Source organism: Microtus ochrogaster, linkage group LG5 (genome assembly GCF_000317375.1).
Source record: "Microtus ochrogaster isolate Prairie Vole_2 linkage group LG5, MicOch1.0, whole genome shotgun sequence".
NCBI classification, from domain to species: domain Eukaryota; kingdom Metazoa; phylum Chordata; class Mammalia; order Rodentia; family Cricetidae; genus Microtus; species Microtus ochrogaster.
In genome coordinates, this window is record NC_022031.1 from 38,561,187 (window position 1) to 38,579,075 (window position 17,889).

Below are 17,889 nucleotides of genomic sequence, written 5' to 3' on the forward strand. Positions count from 1 at the left end.
CTATATGTTTTTCTTTGGGTTCACCTTCTTATTTAGCTTCTTTAGGATATCAAAATATAGACTCACTGACCTTTATTTGTGGCTAGAAACCAATTATGAGCAAGTTTCTCTAGGGCGAAGGCTGTGGCTCAGTGATGGAGTACTCACATCGTATGTTTAAGGCTCTGGGTCCCCAGCACTGCAACAAATGGAAATAAGGAAAGCTTAAGATCACAGTTTTCCTTCCCACAGTCCTTTAGATGCAGTGCATACAGCTCTAAAAACTAGCAAGGCTTGTTGACCATTAAGAGTGGCCGTAAGCACCCACATCAGACAGCTCACAACTCCCTGTAAGTCTAGCTTCAGGGGATTTGATGCCCTCTTTTGACCTCCACAGACACATGTGCATGTGTGCATGCACACACAAACACACATACATGCACACACACAAATAAATATTTTTCAAAAAAGTAATGAAATTGTTTAGAACAAAGGGTACAAATAGAGGAGAAAGAGATGAGAAAGGTGGGTGTCAGAAACAGGAGGGAAATGTGTCCAACACACAGCACATGCATGCATGAAAACTTAAAGTATATAAATAAATAAATTTAGTATTAAGAGATTGCAGATTGCTGGACGGTGGTGACATATGCCTTTAATCCCAGCTCTCAAGAGGCAAAGGCAGATGAATCTCTCTGAGTTCAAGGTCAGCCTGGTCTACATAGTGAGTTCCAGAGAACTCAGAGAAACCCTGTCTCAAAAAAATAAAAAATTAAAAAAGAATAAAAAGAAAGAAAAAAGAAAGAGGTTGAAGATCAATCATGTGTGAAGAGCTTAAAAAGAATGGAACCAAGGATTGTGAGTTGAGAGCCGCCCAAGCTCATAGTGAATTCCAGGACAGCAGAGCTGCACAGCAAGACCATGTCTCAAAAGGAGGGGGTACAGGGAAAGAGGAGGAGAAATATGGATGGATGAGGAAATCATGAAAAGGAGAAAGAGAAATAGGAAAAGGAGAAGACTGAATTTCCAGAGAGGAATCAGGAATCAGCAGCAGCGGAATCGTGTCAGCGTCTCCGGCAGTCTGTCCAGAAATTACTTGTAGTCTTTAGTCCAACAACCAGATAAATAGTGAAATACAAATACAAACAAAGTTTGGAGGCTGGAGAGATGGCTCAGTGGCTAAGAGCATTGGCTGCTTTTCTAGAGGATCCAGGTTCAATTCCCAGCACCCATGCGGCAGCTCAGAGCCATCTGTAACTTCACTCCCAGGGGATATAATGACCTCTTCTGGCTTCTACTGAACAAGACGTGTACATAGTACACATATATATGTGAAGGCAAAATACCTATACACATAAAATAAAAATTAAAAAATGAACTGTAAAGAAGTATCTATATGTATCTTTGACCATCATGGAAATATAAATAAAATTATTTTAGGGGATTAGGGAGCTACACTGAGATCCCATTTCACGTCAGTCAGAATGGCTGTCATCATGAAAAAAAAATAGCAAGGACACCATGAAAAAAGAATTCTTATGCTCTACTGATAAGAATATAATTAGTACAACCATTATGAAAAAGCATATATGGAGGTTTCAGAAACACTGGAAGAGGAATTCCCACTTGCTGCAGCTGTACCATTCCTGAATATAAACCTGAAGGAATCAAAGTCAGCATTCAGTTGCCAGCATGCCAAGACTTGGATTCTTTCCCATCACTGCCTCCCTCGAGGAGCTGTAGTTCAGTAGGCCCATGGTCTACCTTCAGCTTTACCAGATTCTGAACTGCTTGCAAGATCTCCATCTTTCTTACTCTTGCATTTAGTTCCCTCACCGTCCTCCCTCCAACTGCTGCCAAAGCCACACAACTCAATGTGTTACTGTGACAGCCCCTTCCCCACACAACTCAGTGTGTTACAGTGACAGCCTCCCCCAACTCAGTGTGTTACAGTGACAGCCCCTTCCCCACACAACTCAGTGTGTTACAGTGACAGCCTCCCCCAACTCAGTGTGTTACAGTGACAGCCCCTTCCCCACACAACTCAGTGTGTTACAGTGACAGCCTCCCCCAACTCAGTGTGTTACTGTGACAGCCTCCCCCCAACTCAGTGTGTTACTGTGACAGCCCCCCCACTCAATGTGTTACTGTGACAGCCCCCCCACTCAATGTGTTACTGTGACAGCCTCCCCAACTCAGTTTGTTACTGTGACAGCCTCCCCCAACTCAGTGTGTTACAGTGACAGCCCCTCCCCCACATCACTGCTGGAGTGATTAAGGACTTGAACTCCTGTGCTCTTTCGAACCTGTTTCTTCCTTTCAGATCTAAGTGACTTGTGGTAGACTATTCTCCCACTATGACTACCAAGTTCCTCATCTGTCAGGAGTTTCCATCAATATCAAACAACATGTAGAACAATTGGCACAGCTTCTGTTAGTACTTGTTTGATGTGGGAGTGTCATATATCAATCTGTTGATTTCATTGGTTAAGCAATAAAGAAACTGCTTGGCCCTGATAGGTTAAAACATAGGTGGGAGGAGTAAACAGAACAGAATGCTGGGAGGAAGAGGAAGTGAGCTCAGAGAGACACCATGCTCCCCTCTCCCGGGCAGATGAGAGATGCGATAAGCTCTGCTCTCTGGGGCACATGTGATGAAGCTCCAACCCAGGATGGACTAGGCTAGAATCTTCCCGGTAAGCGCACCTAGCGGTGCTACACAGATGATTAGAAATGGGCTAAATTAATATGTGAGAATTAGCCTAGAAGAGGCTAGATAGAAATGGGCCAAGCAGTATTTAAAAGAATACAGTTTGTGTGTTGTTATTTCGGGGCATAAGCTAGCCAGGCAACCGGGATGCTGGGGACGCTGCCGGGGTGCTGGGGACGCAGCCCCGCCACTCATATTACAACACTTGTTGTAGTCTAGTTGTTATCCCCTCCCTTCAAACTCCCACGGAAGGCTCATGCTGGGCTTCCTTTTTTGCCCTTGCCACTCTAGGGTCTCCAAGGTAACACACCGTAGTAGAGCTAAGCCTCTAGAAGGTAGGTGAAGAAGCACAGCCTTAGATGGATGTTCATTTCATTCATACTTTACATTTCTGTTTTGTTTTCTATACAGATTTTCCTGGTTTTAGGTGCAATGTGCTTTTTGCTATCCATTGGACATGGCATTTGGGAGAGCAACAAAGGCTACTTCTTCCAGGCGTTTCTCCCATGGCAACATTTCATAGGTTCATCAGCTACAAGTTCTGCCCTCGTTTTCTGGTCCTACTTCATAGTCCTCAACACCATGGTTCCCATTTCGCTCTATGTCAGGTAGGTGTCTTTGGTGGTTGTGTTCAAGGGTGGGGTGACTTTATACTTCCTGTTTTAATAACCAACTAGAGTGTGATCTAATAGGAAATATGAATTACCATCTTTCATTTTTAAAGATGAGCGCTTGATATGTTGTTCAAGCCAACTTCAAACTTCAGATCCTCCTGCCTCAGCCTTAGTACTGGGAGTGTAGACACGTTCCACTATTCCTAGCTCACTCTGTAGTCTTTATCTCTTTCCTTTCCACAGGCTTGGTGTATAAAGCACTCTGAGGAGTATCTAGAAACTGGCTAGAATACTGCTAGCTATTATATGATTTATATAAAAGAATAATTATCTGTACCCTCAGGTAACCTGTAAGTGACTATGCAAACCCATGAAACAGTTGGTATTGCCTAACTATGCCAGACAGTCTTTCCTTACCCATGAGTTAGATCCCAAACATTCACTCTCATGTCAGTTATGTAGAACTCAGAATACATTTTTCCATTTAAAAAGAAAAGAGAGTGTGTGGGAAACAGGTATGGTAGTTTAAAGAATGGCCCCCACAGGCTCATAAACGTGAATGCTTAGTAGGATTAGGAGGTGTGGCCTTGTTGGAGTAGGTGTGACCTTGTTAGAGGAAGTGTGTCACTGGGGTGGGCTTTGAGGTCTCAAAAGTCCATGCCAGTGCCATCTCTTTCTCTCCCTGCTGCCTATGGATCAAGATGTAAAGCTCTCAGCCCCATGGCCATGCCTGCCTGCCTGCCGCCATGCTCCCCGTTATGATGATAATGGACTAACCCTCTGAAACTGTAAGCAAGCCCCCAATTAAATGATTTGTCTTTAATATGTGTTGTCTTGGTCACAGTGTCTCTTCAAAAACATAGAAAGTGACTACGATAATAGGTATATTGACTTATATTGTGTTCCAAATATAAGTTGTATAAGTTTTCTTTTTTAAAATTTATAACTTTTTTCATTTATTATTATGAGTTAAAGTTTTCTAAGTTTTCATAATGTTTCTCTGGCTTTCATTGGAGTGTGTTATAACAATGCTTGTTTAAGTTTAACCTCTAATTTTATTTATTTGAGATTTTTTTTCTTTTTCCTTTAATGTGGCTATGTGTTTGTAAATTTTATTTATCTCTTCAAAGAACGAATTGTGTGTGTGTATGTATGTGTGTATGTGTGTGTGTGTATGTGTGTGTGTGAGTGTGTGTGTGTGTGTGTGGTCTGTCCATGTCCTCTTTTCCAAGTCTTCTAAAATCTGACCTCTGATATCCCACCCAGAAAGTATTCTCCATAACTGAGTTACCTTATTTAATAAACGTTTCTGACTACCAGTATGTGCCAAGTCCTCTACTAGGTACTAGGGATAGAAATCTGAGTGATAAAACATCACTTTCTTTCTTTCTTTCTTTCTTTCTTTCTTTCTTTCTTTCTTTCTTTTCTTCTTCCTCTTTTTAGAGAAGCTTGCTCAGAGCTGTGGAAACCATACATAATTGTGGCACAATACAAAAATTCTCTTATAAAATATGCATGAGTATTATAAACAGTTTAAGAAGGAATATATTAGTTCTGTCCAGGGATACTTACAACAGTTTACAGGAAAGGTAATCTTCAAACTATATTTGGGCAGTCCACAGGTGTAAGATGTGGATATTTTCTCAAAGTTGGACCAGATGTTAGATACAAAATAACATAAATTACAAGCAAAAGAATTTGGATTTTATCCTATAAGCAGTAAAGAACCAACCAAGATCTAAGAAATAATGTAAATTATTAATATAATTATATATAACCATATAATATTAAGTATGTAATAAAATATCGTAATCGGCATATTAATTACATGACATGTATGTATTATATAATATATTATATTATTATAATGAATTCTCCCTGTACATGACACAATCTTTCCAGCTCTAAATACTTTTAGAAGGTCTAAAAATGGGAGCTGGAGAGGTAGTTCAGTGGTTAAGATCTCCCCTTGCTCTTGTAAAGATTCTAGGGTCAGTTCCTGGCACCTACATGATAGTTCACAAAGATTTGTATTTCCAGTTTCATGGGATCTGTTGCTTTCTTCTGGACTCTGAGGATACCAGGCACACATGGTGCACACACATACATACAGGCAAAACACTAATATACAATAAGACTTTTTTTTAGAATGGTCTAAAAATAAACTACAGCAAGAAACAGATAAGGAGAAAAAGTAAAGGACACACCATGACCAAGTTCACCTTGAGATACAGAGATCAATAAATATAACACAGCATATAAACAGACTTGACAGAAGTCACTCAGTCATCTCAGTAGATGCAGAGGAAATTGGAGGTGCATTTGTACATGGGAGACCCAAGCGGGAGCCTGCACCCTGGCCACTTTTCCAGCATCTTGACTCAGTTGAGGATGGCTTAAATAGGAGGATCTCCTTCAGCCCATAGACCCCAGACACTGAGGGCACATTGACCTCAGTGGTTTGATTCACTAGACCTAAGCAAGATAAGGAAATAGCGATCCTAATATCAGACCCACTCCCAAGAACTCTCTTTTAGGAACTGTGTTGGGTATTGAGCCCTTCATCTTCTAATGTTATGTTTTCAAAACAGATGGGGAGAGAAAGGAAAAATTTATTCATGAAGGAAGACTGGACTGAACATTTAGCCTCTCCTATTAACTTTTCTATATTCTTGAATAAATAAATGTTCTATTAATTATTGAAAGAAAAGAAAAAAGATTTGAGAAAGCTCGGTATCCCTTCGTAGTAAAACCCTGAATAAAATGGGAAAAGAAGGAAAATACCTCAGCATAATGAAAACTGTGTGTAACAAACCTAAAACTATAATTGTAGCAAGTGGGAAACACTGACAGCATTTCCTCTAAAATACAGAATGAAGCAAGGATGCCCACACTCTCCACTGATTTTTTTGCATGTGTATGTGTATACCGTGTGCATTCATGTGTTTATATGCATGTGCGTGTATATGGAGGGGGGCTGCTTATGCACGTGTGTAGAAACCAAAGCTTAGTACCAGGAGTCTTCCTCAGTCACTCTCTACTATTCATTGAGATGGATCTCTTATTGAACCACCTCAGCTGAACTAAGAACTCCCTGACACAGGCTGGTCTAGCTAGACTCCTTGCTCTGGGGATGGCCTGTCTCCACCATTCAAGTACTAGAATTGCAGGCAGGTCACCAAACCCATAGCCCCAATCCTTAGTCTCGCACAGCAAATGTTGTATCATTAAACTCTCATCCTAGCCCTTCACTCTTGTGCAATATAGTCTTTGAAGTCTTAGCTAGAGCGAGACAGGGAAGAGAAATAAAAGAAAAACAATTAGGAAAGGGAGTTAAATGATCCTGATTTGCAGATGACATGAGCGTATAAAGACACTGAAACTTTCATCTTAAAAGCCTTATATCTAATTTAAAAAACAGTTATTAAAGTATCAGGATACAAAACCAATACACAACTAATTAATTATAGTAGCGTCTCTATATGCTGATAATAAAGTTTTCAAGTAAGGAACTGGAGGGAGGGGTTCTCAGTCATAGGCGCTCCAAAAAACAAACACCTAGACATAAACCTATCTAAGGAGGAAAGACTTCCACAATGAGGACGTTTAAACCCTGAATAGATGAGTGGAAGAAGGAAAGTCCTCCTGTGCTCCTGGATTGGCAGAATTCATATTGTGAAATTATTAGTGGTACCAAAAGCAGTTTTATAGATTTAACACAATTGCCACCAGATTCCACTAACATTCTTTATGACTCTAGGGAAAAAAATCTTTAATGTTATAATTTCAATTACTGAGAATTGCTTGAGAATTTGCTCCATTTTTCCATAATCTGTGTTATTTGTTGAATATTTTCTTTTGATTTTGAGTTATAATTTAACTATGCAGAGTCTGTCTCTATAGTCATTTCCTAGTTATTGTTGTTAATGAATGCTTTATATGGACGGAATTACTAATAAAGTGATAAATTAATATTAATAAGAGCATAAAAAAAATCTTTAATGTGGAAGTTTGAAAGACTTTGGGTAGCCAGACAATCCTATACAGGAAGACAGAAAACAAAGAAAACCAATGCTAGATTGTCACAGTATCTGACCTCACTGTAGAGCTATGGTAACACAAGCAGCATGACACTAGCACAAACAGATACAGTGGCGGCTCATGCAGTAGGACAGGAGACCTCTAAAATCAGTACCTTAATAAGTGAGTCACAACATACATCGGAGAAATGATAGCCTCTTCAAAATTGTGGAAATCATTATAGTAAGCAAAATAAGCCAAACTCGGACAATCACTGCATGTTTTCTCACACGTGGAACCTAGATTTGAATTTGGCTGTGTGTGCGTGTATGTGTAGGGGAAAAGAGATTTTAGGGGAGAAGCAGAAAGAGGGTAATGAAGTATATTTGACATGAAAGCAGAGTTGAACAGTTCAAGGAGGTGAAGGGACTAGGGAGAGGGTTAAGAGTTCAGAAGCTGGTGGGGAGGGGTGAACAAGAACAAGATATTATGAAAATGCTGTAGTGAAGCCCATTACTTGTTACATACTCAAAAGTTTTTAGTCGGGGTCTTACCATGTGGCCCTGGCTGGCCTGGAACTCACTGTGTAGACCAGGCTGGCCTCAAACTCACAGAAACCTGCCTGCCTCTGCCTCCTGAGAACTGGCATTTAAAGTACGTGCCACCACGCCTGGATATATGTTCACTTAAAACTGATAGGCTGACCTGCGTGAGAACCAGTGTTATAGAGAGATCATTTGGAGAGACAGAGAGAGCACAGTGGATGAACCCATAAAACAACCTCTGATTTGTACAGCTTTTTCCTTTGTCCTGAAACAAGAATATCTGAATGCGCCGGGCGGTGGTGGCGCACGCCTTTAATCCCAGCACTTGGGAGGCAGAGGCAGGTGGATATCTGTGAGTTCGAGACCAGCCTGGTCTACAAGAGCTAGTTCCAGGACAGGCTCCAAAACCACAGAGAAACCCTGTCTCAAAAAACCAAAAAAAAAAAAAAAAGAATCTGAATGCTGCAAGTTTTCCTCCCTTTCCAACTTGACCACAGTAATAATCTTTTTCATTACCAACATAACCTTTTGTAAGTTAACTGTTACTCCAAAGGTATTTTTAGTTGACCTTTTCTGGATACATTTCAGAAGATGAGTGGAAGCAAGGTATGTCTCAGACAAATTAATCAGCTATATCAGGGTCCTGGTGAGAAAACCTTGCATAATAGTATGAGTTGTAATGGACTGACTAGTGTGGAAAAGTCCATATGAGGGTAGACCCAGGGAAGATACTCTTTCCATATGCAGACCCTCCTCTGTCATGGACCTATAAGAAGGAAACCAAAATAATATATTTGATTGTCCTGCTCTGACCAGGACCATTTTTTCCTTTCTTTCTCCTTAGTGTTGAAATAATAAGACTGGGCAACAGTTACTATATCAACTGGGATCGACAGATGTTTTATGCACCAAAGAACATGCCAGCACAGGCTCGCACTACCACTCTCAATGAAGAACTCGGCCAAGTTAAATATGTGTTCTCTGACAAGACAGGAACTCTGACGGAGAATGTGATGGTCTTCAACAAATGCTCTATCAATGGGAAGACCTATGGTATGTGCACATTCCACTCTCCCTGAGTCAAATATAACTAAATCTACAAAGTCTCTGAAATTATATTTGCCTTCTATTCTTACAACCCTTTATTAGCTAAGCTAGGAGTGGGAAAGGTGGTCTTCCCCAGGGAGGAGCACACCAGTGAGCTGTCCAGTGCCCAATAGCCCTAAAGACATATACACAAGTTACATTATATGAACTCACGTTACATTTAGGACTATATCAACTACATATATGCATGTAATAACAATTAGTGAAAAAGAGACCATGAATTTGAAGGAAAATGGGGAGGATTATATAGGAATATCTAGAAGGGGGAAGAGAAGGAGAAATAATGTAATTAGATTATAATCTAACAGAAACACATTTACTTAGCACCTAGTTGATACAGTCTATTGTTTTATGCTTTAAGAAGACCAAGATTTACAAGATTTAGTCCCTGTTCTCAAGGGGTTCCCGATATCTTGAAAAATAATATGCTCCGTTATTTTAATTCAAAATCAGGTGGAAATTGGTAAAAGAGTAGAAATTTTTATTTAAAAAATTAAGTTTTTGAGTTTATTCTATAGTATAGCAACCAACACAGTTAACAACAATGTCTTGTATGATTCAAGCTCATTGTCTAAAATAAAAGAAAAAACCCTAAATGAAGGAAGAAAGAAAAAATTGTGGATGGTGTGCACGAATGTCATCCAGGCTGTCGCCTGGCCTCTACACACGAGTGCACATATGCATGAATTGCATGAATACACAAAAAATTAATGAAGCAAAGCCTTCTTCTAAATTACCCAGTAATCCCCTTTCTAGAGATCCTCTAAAAGTGGGAACAATATTAAAACAGACATTTGCAAATACTCATTGCAGCACAAATATTGCTCAAAAGGTGGAGATGCCCGTTACACTCATCAACAGATGAGTGGACATTTTAAAGTTGTCCGTAAATATATGTAGTTGATTTGATCATGAACAATCATGAGTTTGGTACCTGGTGCAATCCAGGTTCTAAATCTGAGGTACAGTGTGTTGAGTAAATGAACCAGACACAAAAGGACAAACGCTGTATGGTTCTCCTTAGGTAAAGAATACATAACAAGAAAATCCACTGAAATAAAAGCAGAAAAAGGTAGCTAGGGCAGAAATGAGGAGGGATGGGGAGATTCTGTTTGAAGAACAAAGTGTTGAGGGCTGGGAATGCAGTGGTAGACGACTGCCTCATAGTCAAGAGGCTCTGGGTGTAATCCTCAGCACTGCCAAAAAGAAGGAGAAAAGAAGGGAGAAAGAAAGAGAGAAAGAAAGGAAGGAAGGAAGGAAGGAAGGAAGGAAGGAAGGAAGGAAGGAAGGAAGGAAGGAAGGAAGGACTGCAAATAGATTGTAGTGATAATTGCATAACACTATGGATGTAATTAATACTGCTGAATCTTAAAAACAGCTAAATGGCAGGTTTATAGCACACACAAAAAGCCTCCTTTAAACCCTTCACTAAATCTCTGCTCTGTATGCTTGTCAATAGGTTATTCCTATGACGCCAATGGACACCGTGTGCCCGTGTCTCCGGTGAGTAATCACAGCTTCTGTGATATACGTGTGGGAGGCGAAGGGAGTAGTATCTTTACACAGCTCAGTCTCTACTCCCAAGATAATGAGCCTTTAGAGCCTAAAATGTTAAAAATGTCTATACATGGCCTATTTTTATTTGAGAAATTTTTGTAAAAATAGTTTTGTTGGTATTGGCTTGCTGTGTTTGCTTCACCTCTTCTTCTTCTCTCTATCCCTCTCTCTCAACACAATCTATGTAGATCAGTTCCTCAAAACAATCCATGATCATTGTCTTAGTTCTGTTGCTGTGAAGAGATACCATGTCCAAGGCAATGCTTTTCAGAGAGCATTAAGTGGAGCTTGCTCAGTTTTTGAGGGCTGGTCTTTGATCACTAAGGCAGGAGGCAGACAGGCACTGTGCTGGGGTGGTGGCTCCAGCTTTACATCCTGATGTTCAAGAAGTGGGCAGAGGGAGAGACACAGGGACAGACATGGCCTTTCGAAGCCTCAGAGCCCAACCCAGCAGCACATCTACTCCAATAAGGACATACTTTCTAATCCTTCCAAACAGTTCAACTGGGTGCCAAGCATGCAAATAATTGAGCCTATGGGAGCCTTCTCATTCAAACCACCACGTCCCAGCATTCTGTTAGGTCTACTCCACCTATCTAAGCTGCTGTCCTATCAAAAAGCCAAGGCAGTTTCTTTATTAACCAATAAAAGTAACACATAGATAGATGACCCTTCTCCATCACATTCTGTGGACAGTCTCTTTCCCCAGCCTACCTGTCATTGCCCAGTGGGCTTATGAACAAAATGGCTATGATGGCAGAGATGGGGGTTCTGCACAGGCTTGACAACATGGACTTCTACTCTCCAGGCTGACCTCACTGTTGCTGAGTGCCAGATCTGCCAACACAAAGCCCCAGATAGGGCGCCCTTCCCCAGGGTGACCAGTCAGCTACCTGGTGGCAGGTTGACTATGTTGGACCACTTCCCTCTGTGAAAGGACAATGCTTTGACCTTACTAGAGTAGATCTTATTCTGGTTATGGATTTGCCTTTCCTGCATGTAATGCTTCTGCCAAAACCACTATCCTTGGATTTACAGGATGCCTTATCCACCATCATGGTATTGCTTCTGACAAAGGAACTCACTTCACAGCCAGAGAAGTGTGACAGTGGTCCATGTTCATGGAATCCACTGGTCTTACCATGTTTCCCATCATCCTGAAGTATCTGGCCTGATAGACATACGTACAGCACTATTTAGGTGACAGCAGCATGGAGTTCTGGGACAGGATTCTCCAGAAGGCAGTATATTCTGTGAATCAGCATCCACTATATATGGCATGGTGTCTCCCATAGCCAGGATCCATTGGTCCAGGAATTAAGGAGTGAGAAGGGGAGTAGTTCTAATCACTGTCACCCCTAGTGACCCACTAGGAAGGTTTTTGCTTCCTGTTTCCATAACCCTAAGTTCTGCTGCCTAGAAGTTTTGGTTCCAGAGGGGGAGCACTCCTGCCAGGAGCCACAACAAGCATTCCATTGAACTGGAAGCTCAGGCTTCCCCCTGGTCACTCTGAGCTTCTGATGCCCTTAAACCAGCATGCTAAGATAAAGAAATATCAGTATTAGGAGGAGTGATTGACCAAGATTGTCAAGGAAATTGAATCGCTTCTCCACAGTGGAGATAACTAAAATTGTCTCTGGAGTGCAGAGATCCTTTAGGGCAGTGAGTCTCATCTTTCCTAAGGCTGTGACCCTTTAATACAGTTCCTCATGTTTTGGTGAACCCCAACCATAAAATTATTTCATTGATATTTCATAACTGTAATTTCTTTTTTAAAAAAATATTTATTTATTTATTATGTATACAATATCTGTCTGTGTGTATGCCTGCAGGCCAGAAGAGGGCACCAGATCTCATTACAGATGGTTGTGAGCCACCATGTGGTTGCTGGGAATTGAACTCAGGACCTTTGGAAGAGCAGGCAGTGCTCTTAACCTCTGAGCCATCTCTCCAGCCCCAACTGTAATTTCTTATTGGTATGAATCATAATGTAAACATCTGATATACCAGATATCTGAACAACCCCCTGTAAAAGGGTTGTTCAACCCCCAAGGGATCATGACCCATGAGTTGAGAACCATTGCTTTAGGGTTTCTCTTAGTGCTACCATGTCCTGTGATTAAAGTCAATGGGAAGCTACAACACCCTAACGGAGGCAGAATGACAAAGGGCACAGACCTGTCAGGAATGGAGATATGGTCCCTTCAGGTAGAGCCAAGACCTGCTGAGATGCTTGCTGAGGGTGGAAGAAATGCAGACTGGATAGTAAAGGAAGGTAACTATAAATACCAGCTAAGGCCACATGACCAGGTGCAGAAACAAGGATTATAACTGACATGGGTGTTTCTGTCATATTTTGTTAAGCATATATTTATATAGATATTTGTATTTTTTATTTCTTTATCATATAGTATAACATCAATTAAGAGAATGTCAGTGGCTATCATAGTTAAGTTTGATGTTTTAAAAGAATATCCCTCAAGGGACATTGCCAACTATTTTAAAATTTATAATGAGTTTACAATTTATGAGTTATATCATGTTAATTATATCATGTTAGGCATAATTATGACCTGATTAAATATGTAATATGTTTGTAATTGTACACAGATATTTATATCATATTAGGCATAATGATGACCTGGTTATTGCTTTCATTTGGAAATTAATCACAACATAAGGAGCTATGATTGTGTGTCAGGTTGACAAGGGGTGGGCTTTTGATGGCTATTCTTGTCATGAGTTCTTGGTTGTCAGTCTGACTACTTCTGGAATTAAAACCCAAGTGGCTGGATGTACCTGTGAGGGATTTTTTTTCTTAAATCATTTGAAGTGGGAAGATCCACCTTTGATCCAGCCCACATCTGCTGGCAACACATTAAAGACATAGACCAAGGAAGCTTGTTCTCTTTGCCTGCTTGCCCTCACTCTCTGGCAATTCCATTATATCACTACATTAGAGCCTGCTTCTTTGGGATTCTGGTGTATACTAAAGACCAACAGATATCCAGCCTCATGAACTGCACAACTACTTGTTTCTTGGACCTTCTGTTTGTAGACAGTCATTGTTGGACTAACTAGCCACAGCCTGTACGCCATTCTAGGAAATTGTCCCTCTCTCTCTGTCTCTGTCTCTCTCTCTTCTCTTTCTCTCTCTCCCTCTTCTTCTGTCCCTCTCTCTGTTGCTCTCTTTCTATATGTACATATGCATGTGTAAGTTATATATATTCTCTAAGTTCTATTCCTCTACAGAACCCTGACTAATACACATAGTACAACTATGAAGAACTGGAAAGAGCTGTGTGGATTCTGCTATAGACTAGGCACACATGTTTGTTAACAAACTCCTGTCTTCAGACCGGCATTTATTCATGGAGACTGCAAGTAGCCTGACTTCAATGTCTGAAGAGTCAAGGTCATAACTAAGCAATTAGTCAATTTTAGATCCACAAATTGAGTCAATGATTAAATAGAAAGAAATTATGTCAGACTATGAGAGTTAGAGATGGAAAGAGCCAGGTATGCTTATAGATCAGGCAATATTAGTATGTAAACAAGCAAATACTGAAGCTTGTCATGTGGTGTTTTTAACATTCTTCTCCAGCCCACTTTCTCTCTGTGGGATCCATTACACTGATAGCATTGAACCAGGACCGGTTCTTTTCTCAGCCTCTAAATCAGACAGAAGAAACCAGAAATAAGGATTTCTCGGATACCAGTTCCTAACAGAGATCAGCTAGCCCTTCATACCCTCATGCTTGATAAGCAGATAGGTTTAGGCACTGGAAAAGTCACGTTTCAAGGTCTCTATTGACCATTTAGACTAGCAGTAGTGCAAGGGGGCAGGAGGTCCACCAAGCCATGTGTGTTCCTGCGGGACAGTTCTTTCCTGGCTCAAGCGATCCACAGCCCAGGTCAGCAGGCAAAGCTACGCTGGCGCATTTGCCAACTCTCTTGCCTTCCCTCTCTCATTTCCTGACAGATCTTGTCACATCCCAGAAGCAACCCCAATGTGACATTCTGGAAAATGTGCAGCTGTGGCTGAGAACTTTGCTCTGGTGTTTATGTTCCAGAACGACAAGGTCGACTTCTCCTACAACCACCTGGCTGACCCGAAGTTTTCATTCTATGATAATGCTTTGGTGGAAGCTGTGAAGAGTGAGGACCACTTGGTGTACTTGTTCTTCCTCTGCCTCTCATTGTGCCACACGGTGATGTCTGAAGAGAAGGTAGAAGGTGAGCATAGGCCTGAGCCTCGTGGACTGAGACTGTGCTCCAGAATCAGGACTGGTTGGAAGTGGGGTGGTACCATGTGCTCTGAGCAGTCTCAGCTAAGAGAGAACTTTCTGACAAGCGGTACTGGCCAGCAGTGGAACAATAAAAACAAGGTGAGGAGCGAGTTGGGTTAGGGAAAGAGTCATGGAATAGGGGTCAAACTTGGTGAGGCACTGTGGGTTCTGAGACAGATGCGTCTGATCAGTCCCACTGTCATTGACGAGACTTCCTGAAGGGCGAGCTGAGCGGTCCTCCTGTCACTTAGTGTGTCTGTTATCACCATGTGTCTTAGTTTCTTTCGTATGACAAAGTCATCTATTAATTTACCCAAGGTTTTTTTTGTTTTTTGGTTTTGTTTTGTTTTTTTTTTTTTTTTTGGTTTTTCGAGACAGGGTTTCTCTGTGGTTTTGGAGCCTGTCCTGGAACTAGCTCTGTAGACCAGGCTGGTCTCGAACTCATAGAGATCTGCCTGCCTCTGCCTCCCGAGTGCTGGGATTAAAGGCGTGCGCCACCATCGCCCGGCTACCCAAGCTTTTTTAAACAGTGAATGAGAAATGCCTGTTTGTTCATTATTAAGTCTTTCTTCTTAAAACAATAATGGTTTTAATTTTATTATCATTATTTTAAGTGTATGCACATTTTGCCTACATGTACATCTGTATGCCACTTATGTGCCTGGCGTTTGTGGGGTCAGAAGAGGACATTGGATCCCCTGGGACTGGAATGGAGGTGGTTGTGACCAACCATATGGGTGCTGGAAATTGAACTTGGGTTCTTTTCTTTGAGGCAAGGTTTCTCTATGTAGTCCTAGCTGTCTTGGAATTCATTATATAGACCAGGCTGGCTTCAAACTCAGAGATACTCCTGTGTTTGTCTCCTGTATGCTAGAATTAAAAGTTTGCACCACTATGCCCAGCTTAAGATTTATTTTTATATGTATGGATTTTTTTCCTGTATGTATGTGTACCATGTACATGCCTGGTACCTAAAGTGGCCAGGAGAGGGTGTCAGATCCCCTGGGACTAGTATTACAGATGGTTGTGAGCCACCATGTGAGTGCTGGGGATAGAACCATGGTCTTCTTGAAGAGCAGCCAGTGTTCTTAACCTTTAGGGCTAGGCATGTAAGGAAGTTTTGAAGAACTATATGTCCTTCTGGACCACGTGAAATATGGTTTCACTTCTGGGTGGACTTAAGTTGCTCATCTCTGTAGGCTCTGTTGCCTTTTTGTTTGTTATCAGGTGAGCTGGTATACCAGGCCCAGTCACCAGATGAAGGTGCCCTGGTCACTGCTTCTAGGAACTTTGGCTTTGTGTTCAGTTCCCGCACATCTGAGACAATCACAGTGATCGAAATGGGGAAAATCCGAGTTTACCAGCTGCTGGCTATTTTGGACTTCAGCAATGAGCGCAAGAGGATGTCTGTTGTTGGTGGGTGCGCCTCGGCGTCAGCCTCTCTGTCCTTTGAGCACATTTGCACGTGGGCTTTGCGTTTCATCTACACATAAATCCTTTCCCCTCACGTAACTTCTCAAACATATGCCCTTTCTCTCTTGTCTCCTTTAAATTGTCTCTTAGGTATAAATAGGGGCTTACTACTGAGTGCTAAGTCCTTTCTTTAGTATGTCTGCTGGTGACTTACCAATACGCTCACAGCTAAGATGAGGACATAAGTTAATCCATAAAGCCTGAACATGGCCTAAGAATGGAAGCCAATAGCATAGTAGTCTTCCTTGCCCGTGGAGTCACAGATTCAGCAACTATAGATCAAAAATATTTTAAAATATTTGGGGGCAAGTTACAAGCCCCAGCCTCAGATAATTGTGAGATCCTGCCTCACAACTAAATAACAATCTGTACCACACTCTTCCACGGGGGATAGTGAGGCCACAGAAGGCTTCTTTCGGAAAGTTTCTGTCACTATCTGGCCCTTCCTACAGGATCTATCCTGTGTGACCACGCCATTGTGTTCTTAGCCTCCAAAGGCAGCAGAAGTGAGTGTTACAGGGAACAGCCCCTTATGCCCCTCAGTGAACCCAGACAAATTCCCAAATAGTAGGCCTATGTGGTTATTTTGCTTAATTTGCTCATCTTTAGTTCGGACGCCTGAAGATCGGGTCATGTTGTTCTGCAAGGGAGCAGACACCATCATCTATGAGCTGCTCCATCCATCCTGTGCATCCCTTAGTGAGGTGACCATGGATCATTTGGACGTAAGTGTTTAAGTGGAAGCCGGTGGACATGGGTGTGGATCTCTGCAGCTTCTCACACGACCGGTAATGCATCCCTGTGCTAGGGTGTCTCTATATGGGCATGTGTTGGCATCAGTTTTCTTTGGTTGACCAAAAAAAAAAAAAAAACTAAAACTATTTTATTCTGCTGTATTCTCACTGACCATAATTCCAACTTCCGTGTCAAAGAATTGTGTGGGACAAAACCCTGGAGGTATAACGAGGATCATATCTGTAGGATCATATACAGTGATCAGAGTAGTTCTAGGATCCTTGCCTCCAGAGGGCCTCTAGACCTGGTATTTGCTTCAGAATATGGTCTGCTAGTATGGAGGCCTTTCTCTACACGACCTGATATGTTATGGTAAGGATCAGAAAGCAAGCAGTAGGCTGTTTGAGTGACTCTCTGTCATCAAATCCTCGAGGGCACCTTCCCTCTTCCTATCTCGTTCTACTCCTGCCCACCAGCACTTGGAATACATCATACAAAAAAGAGAGTGGCCTCTGCTTGCTGTCACAAGAATGACAAAGCAGATCAAAGAACTCTGAGGCTTCTAACACTCAACCTGTAAATATAAGAGGCCGACAATATAAGGAAAGAACAAAAGACAATATAAGGACGAACAAACCAGTAAAGTATTTCATAAAATAGATTGTAGAAAATACTGTTTTACTAAGTAGTAACACGTAGACAGAAGTCAGAGAACAAATATACAATAAACACATGAAAAGATGGTTGACACCATTAGTTATTAGAAAATACAAATTAAGCCGGGCGATGGTGGCGCACGCCTTTAATCCCAGCACTTGGGAGGCAGAGGCAGGCGGATCTCTGTGAGTTCGAGACCAGCC

At 41.5% G+C, this 17,889-nt stretch overlaps 1 protein-coding gene across 1 annotated transcript in view; it reads left to right on the forward strand.

Moving 5' to 3' along the window:
• LOC101994896 (phospholipid-transporting ATPase FetA) overlaps positions 1 to 17,889 on the forward strand; it is a 75,344-nt gene that overhangs the window by 43,367 nt on the left and 14,088 nt on the right. Inside the window, exons 12-17 of the mRNA XM_026786603.1 lie at positions 3,101 to 3,297; positions 8,713 to 8,921; positions 10,435 to 10,478; positions 14,606 to 14,768; positions 16,049 to 16,237; positions 16,904 to 17,019. Of these exons, the coding sequence (XP_026642404.1) occupies positions 3,101 to 3,297; positions 8,713 to 8,921; positions 10,435 to 10,478; positions 14,606 to 14,768; positions 16,049 to 16,237; positions 16,904 to 17,019 (918 nt within the window). The remainder of the gene's footprint in view (positions 1 to 3,100; positions 3,298 to 8,712; positions 8,922 to 10,434; positions 10,479 to 14,605; positions 14,769 to 16,048; positions 16,238 to 16,903; positions 17,020 to 17,889) is intronic.